Source organism: Filicampus tigris, chromosome 6 (assembly GCF_054856515.1).
Source record: "Filicampus tigris isolate MCC_2025a chromosome 6, RoL_Ftig_1.0, whole genome shotgun sequence".
NCBI lineage: Eukaryota > Metazoa > Chordata > Actinopteri > Syngnathiformes > Syngnathidae > Filicampus > Filicampus tigris.
The window spans coordinates 9,532,230-9,545,122 of record NC_141222.1 but is presented as its reverse complement, the minus strand read 5'-3'; the positions used below and the strand labels follow the sequence as shown (position 1 = coordinate 9,545,122).

Genomic DNA, 12,893 nt, shown 5'->3' with positions numbered 1-12,893 from the left:
GTTTTTTTTGTTCTTTTCTTTAGTATCAAAGATCATACACACACACACCTGCCTCTTAATTTGGTACATCCACACAATCTAATGGCATCCAATACAAGATCCCAAATCAAATTGAACAATATGATTTGTTTAGTACTGATGACATTGTTGTTGCTGTTATTTGAAACGTCACAGCTTTGGCAACACATCCGATTTTCTGTACCCAGCAGGATTGTGATTTTTGAGCTGGAGCCTATCACAGTGATTACAAAGACGGGGAAAAAAATGGCCTTCCGACTATGCGTAGTCCGTCTACTTTTGAAAATTTCCTGTCTATCGTTTATCACCTACAAAATGGGCGTCCGTCATAGGCGGATAGGCAGGTCCCACGGGCACCACGCTGGTCCTCACGGACCAATTGGATGGCCCGTGGGTCAGTCCTTAAAATAGCATTTGCATTCATCATTCCCCACGAAGTACAGTAGCTCTCAATTTCAAAAAGGTTGGTGACCATAGTTGGTGACACAATACCTACATAAAGCCACAAAACAGGAAATATTCTTCACTTAAGATTTTTTTTTAAAATGGCATCGCTTTCCAGTTAAGCAAAAATGTAACTTAAATAGCAGCTTTAGGATGCAAAAACAAGAAAAAAAGTCATGTGTAAGTAGCCCTCCAAAAATAAACAATGTCTTTAAACTAGTGTATTTGAAATATGGTGTCGGTCTCTCTTAATTAAGCTAAATGTACTGACAGCTGTATTTCAGCTGTTACTGTTTGTGGGAGTACATGGACCATGTTGTGCAAATTATTTCTCAGAGGCAAACCATTCTGCAAACAAGCAGATTACACTATCTAATGTTTTTATACTGAAGCCCGCTCCTAATGTTTGCAATTAATGATTCACTACTTTTTAATCTGCCTCCAAACACAGACCGCCAAAAACCTGTTCAGACACACTCAAAAAGGCTGCCAACCATTCGCTGGTCAGATAGTTAAGACAATTTTACTTATTTTAGAGTAGACTACTCGCTTTCCGCGTGAAAACACCTGAAAACACTGTGTGCGTGGGTGCGAGCTCGCGCGTGTACAGTACCGCGTTCGTGTGGTTACAGAAACAGGGACACTCGTGAGGCCAGGCAAATGGGAAGTTTGTTTTTGGACCGGAAACAGCGACTTCCAGCGGTATAAAACAGTAAATGCACGGTAAAAAAAAAGAAAAAAAACCTTTGACGAATTCATCTTCTTCTCTCATTCTGTTCCCAAAGTTTTTTTTTTCCTGTGCCCAAAGTTGAGCAGTTAAAATCAGTGGTTAGAAGTGACAACATACAAATACTTTGTGACTGTATTTTAAGTGGAAATGAACCCAAACATATTTTTTTCAAGAATATGTTCCCACTAGTTGAAACACGGCATTCTGATTAATATTGCGTTTGTGGAATATGAGTCAAGCAGCAAAACCCACCCGTTTTTAGCCATCTCAGGGGGGGCCATTTTGTCACTTCTGTCGACTGAAAATGACAAATGCTCAGGGCTCAGGTAACGACCAATCCCGGCTCAGCTTTGTCGCTACCTGAGTCCCGAGCAGTTGTGGACCATGTCATTTTCAGTCGACAGAAGTGACAAAATGGTCACCCCCGGAGATGGCTAAAAATGGGTGAATTCACTCTTATTCCGCAAACGCAATATTTCTCAGAATACCTTGTTTCAACTAGAGGGCTTGCATAGAACATATTCTTGAATAAATATGTTTGGGTTGACTTCTCTTTAAGTCGATTTCACAGGTGTCTTTTCTTTACTTGAGTATTTCTTTTGCAGATCACTTTTTTACTCCTCCCTGAGCTGTCACAGGTCCTGCGAGTGGGCCTGACAAAGTAAGACTCAAAAACCCAAGTACAACAGATTTGGCATTTTTCATTTTTTCCTCGATGAGTTTCCTCCATTGCTGAGGCGGCCGACCGGAGATGTAGCTATAAGTTGGTTGGTGCCTGTGGTAGTGACAGTCCCGAAACGCGCGGCCTGTGATTTTTGCCCGTTTCTTAAGGTCAAATTGCGAGGTTTTTCCAAGAAGTGCTTAGGATTTTTGCCTGAGTGTGGCGAAGAAAAAAAGAGAAAACAAGTGAAACAATATGAACGTAAATCTTTTAATGGCAGCCGCAGCAGACGTGAAACAACAGTTTTGACGTAACTTAAGAGTTATTAAACATGGATTATGATCTGCATTGTGATAACCGCCACAACACTCTTCTCACATTCACTGCTGTCAAAACAAGAAAAAAAAAAAAAAAAGCCTTTATGAACTCAGATCAGGCTTGGTTCTGAAGTGAGACAAGCAACAGGAAACAAAACTACGGAGTGGACAAAGAATGTCATGTGTCAGCCACGGCCATATTATGTCGAGGTTTCTTCACGTGACGTTGATGATGCTCAACCTATTAGATGAGGTCATTAATACTGTGCAATAGTCAAGTTTGATTAAACGTAAAGTTGGCAGAAACAAAAACACTCTGTTACAAAACTTAACTGACATGCGCATTGGCGCTGTGATGGTGCTTTCACGTCGACCCCACAAATGCATCACAACTCACACTTGAACCTGCGGCAGCTTGTCTGAGGTCACAACCATGAGACGCCTCCAATTAGACATCCGGGGAAATTTGCATGTGGATGTTGGCTTTAGCATCTTTCAAACGCAAACATACATATACAGAGCATACATACAAATATATCTGTCAATTTACAATACAGTCATTTTTTTTTTTTGTATTATAACTAATCATCTCTTAAATAAATTTCTCTTCATTGCACTTTGTTAAAAATAATTAAGGTTATGATTTTTTTTTTTTTCTTAAAGGCAATAGTGTGATTTTTTTTTTTTTTTTTTTTTACGGTGAAAAAGCCCAATTTAGAGTATACAATAGTAAAAATAAGACAATCTGTAATATACATACTGTATCTGTAAAAGATCTTCACCCCCTCATATACACCAATGGATGTTTAGCTCCATATATGCAGCATGTCCTCTCTGGTATGACTTTGTGCATGCGTAATTGCCACTTTAATGTCACACCATATCCCCACGCATACACATATATCTCTTTATATATACAAACAATATTATAAAATAAATAAATACAGGAAAACATTCTTGGTTTATGATGTAATGGTTTCTCTCAAAGCGGTTTTTGGTGCAGTCTTTGCCAAACCATTGCTCTCTGGAGTCCATGTTGATGGGATCAAATGTCCACTGAGTTTCCCTGAAAGATGCGAAAGGTGAGATTTGTTTGGGAGTGAGTGAGTGTGTGTGTGTGTGTGTGTCCAGTGTTACCAAATAAATGGGTGGGGTTGTGTGGGGACCAAGGTCTTTGGCCTGAGTGGAAAATGTGCGTGTGTGTGTGCGTGTGTGCGGGCAGGTTTGCATGCAGTCTGTTGTCCCCCTCGTCCAAGTTACCGCTACGAAAGTGTCAAATCGTCCCAGAAGGAATGTCAGTCACAGCACCGTCTTAAGAAGGTGTAGTAGGACAGGGCTGCCAACAGGTGGGGGGCGTTCAGCACCCGCCTCCCCCCACCGCCCCTCCTTTGGGCGGGGGCCTTACCAACTGACCGAGCGGGTGCAGCATCCTCACTCCGCCTGCCCACGCTGGCCCGCGTTCCCTCATCTCTCGCTACACCACCGCACCGTGCGTCCGTCAGACAAGAAGGCGGAGGGTCCGGGCCTCCACCGAGCTGGGCGCGGGGGGCTAGATGGGCCACTCGTTGTGCGAGCTGTGGTTGCTCCTGCCCACGCCCACGCAGTTGTGCTGCTGGTTGAGGAGGTGGGAAGCCTCGTTGGCCAAGGCTACAGTCACGGTGGGGGCGGTGCCGGCCAGCGCGATGGGCGTCTCCAGCTCGTTGAGCGTGAGCTCGATCTTGGTGAACTCGCTGTCTGTGGACTGCGGCGTCTTGTCCATGCGCGACGCCATCACCGCGTTCTGGTACTGCTGCCGTGTTACCTAGGCAACGGCGAGGAGACAGCCATTGGGTCGCGTGCCGGAGCAAGAGGGTTGGGATTCATTTTGGCGAGTGGCAAAGGACAAGCGCGTAACTTACACCTTCACACAGTATTGGTACATGCTCGATTCGTACCGCTTAGTCAGTGGTATCTTGACTGGGTAAAAAGTTTGCAGTTTTCAAAACTAATCCCAAAAACAGTACAATATGACATGACAAGGGGGAAAAAAGAAATAATCAGCCGTTGATTTACTTTACCTTTAATACATTTTTGGAGCAGAAAACGACGAGTTTCCCTGAATTGGTTTGCCAAAATCAACCAATGAATAACAAAAGAAGCAGACGCAAGAAACACATGAATCAAATTTTCTCCACGTTCTTACGGAAGAAGACTTTTTCAATTAGGAGCTGTAGTCCTCTTCCCCCTTATCCTCTTCAAAGTTAAAGAGCAGTTAAAGTGTTTTGTGTGTCTTTTCACTTTTTTCTATTATTGCATTAGAGTTATCTTTAATCGCACACTGGTAAAAAAAAAAGAAAAAAAAAAGAGAAATATAACTTAATTTTCGGGGTTGGAACGAATTAAATGCATGCCGTTTCCACTCATTTCAGTGGTAAAGTTACCTCAATTTCCAAACATTTCAAACGGGGTCACAAAAAGAATTCACTTCATAACTTGAGATACCACTGTAGAAGAAACAGCCCAAGGAAAAACAACCTAATCAGACAGAAGGCGTTAGTTATGAGTAGAGGTGGGCGATACATATCGTCATCGATATCATCCTCAATCTTGCTTTCACGATGTGTCATTTTACATTATCGAGTATTAATACTGCCTCCAAAAGCATAACGAGTCAGTCGACGGCCGCAAAGTTGGAGGAAATGCTGAAAAATCGTTGACGGCAGAGGAGGAGGAAGTGATAATCATTCGCCGAATCAGCGGGCAGGGCCCGGTCACGTGACTCTGTCCGCACCGCAGACGCTTAGTTTCAAGTATGGAGGAGTGTCCAGCGGGGAATAATAACAAGGCGCGAGTCCACGTCGTCCGCAGTCTGTAAATGGTTTGAGCTTGACAAAAGTGACGTCGGTGCGAATCACATTGTTCGATGTGCCAAAACGGTCACCGGGAAGAGCAATTCTGTTCCACCACGGGCCATGTGGATTACGAGGAAAACTGAATTTAAGACTGTAAAAATGTGTTTTTAATTCCTCAAAGACACGTGCAACTCACTAAAAATGCAATGTCGCAAAAGCTCACATTCAGTTCGACGAGTAAAAATTCAAACATCGGTGACAGACATACGGGAACTTTAAGGATGACCAATCGATTGCAGGTACAGAGATCTCTTCAGCCGCTCTTCACTCTTAGAACACCTTTTATGAACCTTTGTGGTACAAGACATCGGGTCACGGGGGGATGGAAAGGCGCTTCCTTTCAAAGGTTCATAAAAGGTGTTGAACTGAATGTGAGCTTTTGCGACAGAATTTTTAGTGAGATGCACTTTTGTTTGAGGAATTTAAAACGCATTTTAAAGTCTTACATTCAGTTTCAAGTTTATTGGGACACAGTTCTTAACAAAAAAAAAATCAAATTCAGATCGAGCAATTCAGATTCAAATTAAACAAAAACAATTTATGTAATTCAATAATCCATTTTTTTTCAATTCAATAATTCAGTTTTTCGATTCAATAATTCAGTTTTCAATTCAAATATTCAGTTTTCAATTCAATAATTCAGTTTTCTATTTCAAATATTCAAGTTAAGCAATTCAAATTCCGTTTCTAGAGGCACAAATATCAGCCCATACATCACATCCTGGTTGATCGGTTAACATTCAGTTTACACGCTTTTAGTCCGCATCATTCATAACTAGCCTGTACTCCCGAGGCATGTTGCACAAACTACGACGGTTTATTAGTGTGACGCCAGCATACACCCAAACGCGAATAAAGTCACAAGTCGGCATATCACAGCGATGAATGAGTGGGAAAATGCACTTTTCTGTAAATTGCAGTTTTGTTATTCAACTTTATTCTGAATACGGTGGCCAATGTATGAGAATGGGTGTTGTCATGAGGACATCTTTTTTCTCTCTCGCTGGGTGACACTTCTGTCACACAAATCACATATCAAATACATTTATTTCCCATTCTGATTGCTCTCGTAGTTGGCAGTGGTACACCAGTACTTACTGCAGCTCAAAATGTCACATCATTATGGGATAATAGCAGAGACATTTAAATGACATAAATACAGTATTCCCAAAAATCAATGTAAGTCAATACATAACTTTTAGTTTTTTTTATTTTTAAATAAAAGTAATAAATTAAAAAAGCTGTATTTAGCAATTTAAAAGAGATGTTGTTCACAAACGGCGTCTATCCACAATTGGTCTGTGAAGCAAGCGCAGATTACAATATTTTTTGTAGAATATCGTCAAATTATCGTTATCGAGTTTTTTGAAAAAATATTGTGATTTTTTTTTTTTCTTTGCCCATATCGCCCACCCCTACTTTGTGTCGTTGTGGGCACAGCACCACGTCCGCACAAAAATACTTCCAACTTCAAGCCGATCAGGTTTAGTGTTACAGTAACACTCCATGACTGGTAAGGTGCTTTTCTGGGGTGATGACGTCACGGGTCAGCATGAAGGAATACATTGAAACGCCATTACTCTTTTCCAGCCATTAATTGAACGACTTGAGAAAGTCACTTCATCCAAGCAACAGGCACACAGTCCCTTGGACTCACCTTGATAAAATACAGGTCCGAGCACGCTCTGACAGAGTAGTCAGGTACGTAGATCTGCAGGAAGGAGTTCAGCTGATTGTTGCTGCTGCCCAAAGTCGGAGTGATGGCATCTATTCGATCGCTCCTGTTCTGAGAGTCCGAGTGGTTGAGTCCAAACGGCCGCGGTGGGGATTTATTCTCTGTGAGAGAAGTTATCAAGTATGAATTGTGCACAGAAATATACTGCTATACAACACAGGTAAAATAACAAGCACAGATATCGCTTAACAGTGACGACACAGGGGCGTGTACTCAAATGATTTTCTAGGTTTTTGTGCACTTGGATTTCTAACGCAATGCTAAAAAAAAAAAAAAACATGCATATTGTATTTAGCACAAAGTTTACATTTGGACTAAACTTACAAAGGAAAATCTTTGGTCCAATTAATAGATCCAAATACTGCAATGGGACAAATACAGATAGGAATGAGTGCCCTTGAGCAAGGCAACAAACACCTGCAGGGGTTGTCAAGTACTTAGTAAGTTCACACCTGCAAATTGTAGTAGATAAACAAACTGTGTTTCATATGAATACTTCATTTTCATTTAATCACAATTAGATTATTTTACAAACTGGTTCAGCACCAGCGTGAAAGCTTCCATACATTTGATGGGCTGTAATTTGCAACGTGGCCACATCGCGCAATTGCGATTTATATTTTCAAGCGCTGCCAAACCAGTGGCCGCCACTCGCCACTCATGAAATCTGTGGCAGAACACCACCACACTGTGACTGCGCACTGGAGGCTCCCACAGTTAAATTGATCCCGCCCCAATTGATTGGTGCCTGCCTATATTTTCTAATACAGTGTTGCTTCTTAACAGAGAGAGAGAAAAACAACATTTTTGGAGTCAGCTCCACTTAATACAGGTTAGTTGCTACCCACATGCAGACGCTGTCCAATTTCCGAAGTCACGGCACATGAAAATATCCCCAAAATGTTTTTTTTCTTTTTGTTTGTTTGTTTCAGAAGGACAGAAAGATTTTTACCACGGAAACAACCTGGCAAACACAGGACGTTGCAATTACGGAAGGAAAAAAATCCGACCAGTGCACGCCCGACTGGACAAAGGGTTAGCCTCATGTTGCTAGTTTCGCCAAGCCTGACTGGCGCTAGCCTTGCTAGATCCGTCATTCATACAGCAGGCAGCGATGCAAAGTGAGGCTTTGTCGACAGGATTTTGGTGGCCCTAAACGAGATTTTACATGTGGGCCCCAAAACACTCAACACAGCCGCCAAAATGGTGTTCTGGTCACATGACCACAAATTTGTTCTGTTGGCCGGAATGTCTAACTTTGCCCCATTCTCTCCCAGGGCATGCAGACTCGAGGGAGCAGGAACAAATGTTCAGGAGGCACCGCGTGACGGCATGTTTGTTATCATCATTTATCACGCCGCTAACTTAGCGATTGCGACACGACATCTTTCACTGATGAATGCACTCTAAACTAAACGTGTACTTCTGGCTTGTCATTAAAGCACACCAGCGAACAAATTTAGAACCCTGTACACACGCTATCTTCCACCATTTGCATCGCAAGATTCCCTCCGCCAGCCACTGTGACCATTATGCACAAATGACGAAAATTGCTCAAATAACATTAATACACAAAAAAACAGAGGCGGGCATTCCGTCAGGACTCAGTCACTGAAACTCGCCCCGCCTGTCTCATGCGTTTGCGCGCAGGTGGGAAACATCGGGACCAAAATTTTGTTTCGACACACTTTTGTGGTCAATTTATTAGACTTCTTTGTTCCCATCCCTACGACTTTAACATTTAATGGCGGTGTATTCAATTTAGGTGTGAAGGTAGTCTTAAGACACCGATGATATTGAAATATACTTTCCATGCCTTTTTGGACTTCCACAAAAATTTTTCATGACTTGGTGAGTTTCAATGAGGCAGCTTGCCTTTGCCACCGCATAGAAAGTACTTGTTCTCTTTTTTTAATTAAAGCCAGATTATATTTTCCACTTCTTAAAGTAGCCTAGTGAAAATCACACACAACAAAGTGGAAACAGCTTGGCTAAAACCAACGGTACTACGCTGAGTGGAATGTATGTAATCCAACATTGGAATAAGTCGGTGTCTATGAGACGTACAAGTAGCATTCGTGTGTGTGCGTGCGCAGGCCAAGCGCAGTGGGCCAAAGACCTGGCATGTGAAGTCGTGCAGATTACTACTCCACTTTCAAAAAAGCAGCAGGGGTCAGGTCATTATTTTAAACCCCCAAAAAGTCTTTCAGAAAAAAAAAAAAAATACATGTGTGTGGGAAAGCCAGACCAACATTTTTTGGACTTGCGTCCGTGCGAGTCAACACATGTGTACGTGCTTGCCTGTGTATGTGCGCACAGTGGTGACCAGCAGGGGGCTGTAGCTGTAGGTCTTGTTTATGCAGTCAGGGGGTTAAAGGTTAGGGGCGAGAGGGAGAAGGCGGAGTCTGGGGCCTCCAGTCTCCAGCACCATTCAGCCCCCTTGAATAATGGCTCAGAGGATGAGGGTGTTACAGTCTTTTTCTTCGCGCTGTTCCCCTTCATTTTCATTCACACGTATTGCGCGCCGTGCATTCAAGTCAGCCTATTTCGAGATACACCCGCCGACACCATTCACAAAGTCACCCAAAACATGAAGAAACGTATCCATGCGGCTAAATATCTCTGTGCTAAACAAACAAACAAACAAACAAACAAACGAAACAACTACCGATTAGCAAGTAGCTGAGAATTGAATGTAAAGATGGGTATGAGTAGAGAAAGAAACGTGTACTGTACCTGGTGATCCAGCTAAGGAATCGGCCCTATTGACAAAGGTCCGAGAAAGGGACAGCGGGACTTTGAGGGGAGGGGAGGGCAGAGAAAAGAAGGGGAATGGAGAAGGAATGAAAGGTGAGTATACTAGCGTACATACAATGTACATGTAGGCAAAATCAACAGCAAATCATTCTGATTCAACGGAGGCATCAAGAGCGATCGCTGAGACTGATTCAAAGAGGAATGAAGAAGAATCACACAAAGAAAATTGGACTTGAGACTGCACACGGCAGAGGACCAGTTCTGATTTTGACCAGTAGGTGTCTCTCAGTTCCTATCTACTGACGATGCTAACTGGTGGTGGGGAATAGCGGAGAAGTTTATGAATGAACTGAGAGGAGTGAGCGCGTCACTGTTACTGTACTGTCGCTGCAAGAGGGCCGCTGGCCCAATACGCTTTTAAAAATTGGACTGACAAAGCTTGGCTCACTAACTACAGTTGGTTTTAGGTAATGCTGCTGATTATTCACAGAAAGGTGAAGGCAATAACAGCTGGTCCTAAACATTCTTTCATTCTTACCCTTATAAATGTTCATGTGACCGAATCAGGGTCAACCACAAGCAAAGATTCAAATGAATTTAGAGCTGCAAAAAAATACTTGAGTCACTAACGACTTGTTGGAAATACAGTCAAGTTGCATAATCAGAGCGTTCACCTGGTGAGACGGTGAGCGCCAGCATTCCATAGAAGGAGAACGGTCCTGCTTCAAACTTCATCCCCTCTTTTCCGGCCTCCACTTCCACTTTGCCCTGTACATGTCAGATTCAGAGTTTTGTGGGAAGAAGAAAAAGAAACATTAAGATTTTTGTATGTAGCGTTGGTTTTCTTGTTTTGTATCCAGTGAAACATCACGTCAGAACACAAGCCATTTCTTGACCATTTAGTTTGTATGTCTGACTAGTTTTCACATAGAAAACAATGTCGCTATAAAGAAGCTGTTCCAGTGCGAAACTGCAAGTGTAAAAATAACTTTACTATAGGTGATATTAAAAGTAAAAACGAGAAGTCTGACCTTTAAACCAGACAAAGATGGTTAGAGCTAGTTTAAGATCATCACACAAGTTGTTTTTTTTTCTTTTCATGAAAAGTTAAAAAAAAAATGCTGCTTCAACTTTAACGTCTCATAGTCACAAAGGACAAAAGACTGCTGGACTCTTACTGTGAATGTGAGTTTCCTTACTTAATGGAATCTCTCATCATCACTTGCTCTTCTCTTTCAACAATACTCGTTGAGGCTGATCCTTCTGTTAAGTTGTGTTTTGAAAATGGCAAAAAAAAAGCAAAAACATTTTTGCGCCGGCAATCGTTTGATGCTCCCTGAACTGAGCTGAGAATTTAGTACTGCTGTCATTTTTACATGCAAACCTATTATATAAGTGCCAATGTTAAGATCACCTAAGTGTCCCTTTAATGCCATGGCTTGGGCTTGCACAGATTTGTTTCCCTGAGCTCCATTGATGATCTAACACATGATGTCAGCAGCAAAAAGTCAACAAAAATCTTTTGCCTGCCACTTTAAAGAAAGATCCACCAAATTGACTGGGTGATCCTTCATCAAGCAACAAAATAATTCACAAACACCAAACACCAAAACAACAAATGAGTCCATCTACACAGGAAGTGACATATTTTAGACTGGCCAAGTCAATCTCCAGACTTTTTTGCTGGTCCCACATTTGTCATACAGACCCTCTTTTACCCTAACATTCGAAAAATTTTGAAAAAAAAGGAAAAAAAAAAATCCTGGGATTGAATGGCTGGACTGTGAAAAGACAAATAAATTCGTCAATGGCAGTGAATGCGTTATCCATCCCTTGTCTTAATTAAAGAGATGCTACATTTCAATAAATAACATACACACTGTAAACAGTATTTTCTTGGAGGGGGGGACAAAAATGAATGATTTTCCGACTTCGTTCACCACGTCGTTCACAAACGCAACCGCAATTAGATTTCTGATTGTATGATCAAGGATGTGGAGGTGGAACTTCTACATAAATATGCAACAGTTTTCTGCCTTATGCCGCCGAGCAGCCCTCGGCCAGATATCAGCCAGTTTTCCGTTTACAGCAATGTATTATGCACCTTGCCAATGATGGTTACACAGCATGAGAAAAAACACAACACAGATTCATCCCTTCGTCCATGCCAATATATTCTTATATTGAAAATTGTACATAAATTTTTCAATGAAAACTTTGAGCGTAAACCGAATTTGTTTGTAAAAAGGGACGCTCGTAACTGGAGGTTCGATAGTATCTTATTTCTGAAATATCTGTTTTGGATTTTTGATATAATAGTTAGTGCATAAACCACAATTAACTCACAATTTAAAAAGTGAATCAGTTACGGGTATCAGTTTTGAGAAACAGGAATTGATCTGTATTGGCTTGAAAATGAAAATATTGTGCATCCCTACTATTAATTGTAATATCGTCTAACATTTTAGGCTATTCATTACAATAAAGCCAAACGTTTAGGCTGTGACTCTGGCGGTTCCACGGACTGGAAAGGCAAGTCAAGTGCATTAAAGATGTAGTCTGCAATCCCAGCCCGTATAGTCGAGTAAAGACATAATTTATCAGTTTCAAATGTTCAAATAGTCTGTCAAGTTTGACGAGTTATGTGAAACAGAGTAGTTTACTGAGTAGTAAGTAGTAACTTAAAAAACAATATATCATATGGTCACTGTCAAATGCAGGACTAACATTGAAAATGGACATTTATTTAGCAATTCCCCACCTCCACGGAGATTGCCAGATAGAGATGTGTTTTGATTTTCTCTGTCTGTCTGACCGTGATCCCAAAACAAACTTAACGTTATCCTAAGGCTAAATTGTCAAAACAACAAATACAGTACTATCAAAAAAAAGTTTAATTAACAACAATGACAATCACATGTCTGGAGACAATTGTTGAGACAAAATAACGTTAAGAGACTGATTGTTCTTCACTCCCAACTCTACTTTTTTTATTGTCTTCTCCCCAAATAACGACAGCGTGGTGGTTCTTTTGTCTTTTGATTTCACAGCCAGCTACGAAGTAATCTGTAGTAATGTAACAGTGAACATTCCATGCCGTTTATCCAGTTGTTTAGTTAAATAAACTACCTTGTTAATTCATAAAGTCCCTCTTAAAGGGTAGTCAGAACAAGTAGGTGCAAACAAGTCTGTTCTCTTCTATTTCCCTTTATTCAACAAGAACACAAACATCCACACACTAGTTCATAAACCTGCTTAATAATTCGTAAGTAGTATAGTTAGAAGTTTGCTCGTAGTTCGTTCGTAGAACGATAAAGCGTCCTGACGTTTAAAACGAAAC

At 41.3% G+C, this 12,893-nt stretch overlaps 1 protein-coding gene across 2 annotated transcripts in view; it reads right to left on the bottom strand.

Annotated features, from left to right (window-relative positions):
* Positions 1-2,109: 2,109 nt before the first annotated feature.
* Positions 2,110-12,893, bottom strand: part of cnnm2b (cyclin and CBS domain divalent metal cation transport mediator 2b) — a 74,470-nt gene continuing 63,686 nt past the window's right edge. Inside the window, exons 5-8 of one of the 2 annotated variants that reach the window (XM_086034121.1) lie at positions 10,228-10,321; positions 9,533-9,592; positions 6,719-6,897; positions 2,110-3,971 (exon numbers count right to left, since the gene is read on the bottom strand). In XM_086034121.1, the coding sequence (XP_085890247.1) occupies positions 3,720-3,971; positions 6,719-6,897; positions 9,533-9,592; positions 10,228-10,321 (585 nt within the window). In that variant the 3' untranslated portion in view covers positions 2,110-3,719. The remainder of the gene's footprint in view (positions 3,972-6,718; positions 6,898-9,532; positions 9,593-10,227; positions 10,322-12,893) is intronic. The other variant, XM_086034122.1, reaches the window with a different exon arrangement.